At 57.7% G+C, this 1,154-nt stretch overlaps 1 protein-coding gene across 1 annotated transcript in view; it reads right to left on the reverse strand.

Annotated features, from left to right (window-relative positions):
* The window catches only part of PAX2 (paired box 2), a 92,793-nt gene extending 92,155 nt beyond the window's left edge, over positions 1–638 (reverse strand). The window contains exon 1 of the mRNA XM_012803567.1: positions 614–638. Within this exon, the coding sequence (XP_012659021.1) occupies positions 614–638 (25 nt within the window). The remainder of the gene's footprint in view (positions 1–613) is intronic.
* Positions 639–1,154: the final 516 nt, after the last annotated feature.

The following is a 1,154-nucleotide window of genomic DNA, read 5'->3' on the forward strand; positions in this document are numbered from 1 at the left end:
CACATCTACACTAGTGTTTAAAGTCAAATACACAAGACCCTCACACGTAGGTGCACACAGCATTTCCCCACTGGCAGAGGTGCTGCCCACACCCACACTCCCGTCCCACTGGAAACTAAGGCTACCCCACTCCTCCTAACTTGGAATAAGTGGGCAAAATATTTATGTATCAAGAGAAAGTGGAGGGTGGCTCTTGTGGCTCAAAGGAGTAGGTCACCAGCCCCATAAGCCAGAGGTGGTGGGTTCAAACCCAGCCCCGGCCAAAAACTACAAAATAAAAGAGAGAGAGAGAAAGTGGAGAGGAAGTTCTAAACACAACAGAAAAGACAAGACAACTTTTGCAAAGGGACCAAGAGAAGTTGTAAAACTCACATTTTCTGAGTGTAGAGTTTTTAGGAGAAGATTTGGAGGACACCAGGAGGGTGGGCCTAGGAGGCTCCAGTGGTGAGAATGGTCCAAAGAGCCTCAATTCCCAGCCCATACAGTAGCTCGGTGGTTCCAAGCACAGAAAAGAAAGAGGAGTGGGGTCCGCCCAGGCCCTGGCTGGCTGCATCCCTGTGGGGTACTACCCCCGCCTTTGCCTACAGGGCTGAGCGATCTCTCCTGCTCTTACCTGCCCGACCCGGGCGCTCTTCCATGCTCTGCTCCTCGGCGCCGCCGCTTGGGCCTGAGTCTGTCTTCCCGGCTTCTCTGCCTCCCGACAACGCGTCTCGCTTTAGCCGCTGCCGCCCGCAGATCTGGACGCAGCCACCCAAGACCGAGCAGCTCAGATAACCCAGGCTGCCCGCCGCATCCGCTGTGTGCTCCGCTAGCGCCCGCATTCACACACCCAGACGTGCCGAGGCACAGCCACACGCCAAGAAGCCCTGGGCTCTCCGCCCCGCGCACACGCGCGCACACGCACCGAGTCCCCCAGCCAGACGCAGGCAAGAGAATTCCTCGCCGCTGCAGGCACCCACAGACCTAATCCCCAGTCTAGATCCTGCACCCCCCTCTTCCTCACTGTCACAGGCGCCCCTTCAGTCTTAAAGCTGGCATGCAGGGGTGTGCTAGCTCTCATCTACTCCCTAACTTTGTGTGGTTCCTCTTCCCCAGCCCTTGCCCCATCCCACTTCCTCCTCAGGCCCATCAGGCCCCACAGCCTGCCCCATGCC

The sequence above is a fragment of the Otolemur garnettii genome, unplaced genomic scaffold (genome assembly GCF_000181295.1).
Source record: "Otolemur garnettii isolate 467f Iridium unplaced genomic scaffold, OtoGar3 scaffold00021, whole genome shotgun sequence".
Lineage (NCBI taxonomy): Eukaryota > Metazoa > Chordata > Mammalia > Primates > Galagidae > Otolemur > Otolemur garnettii.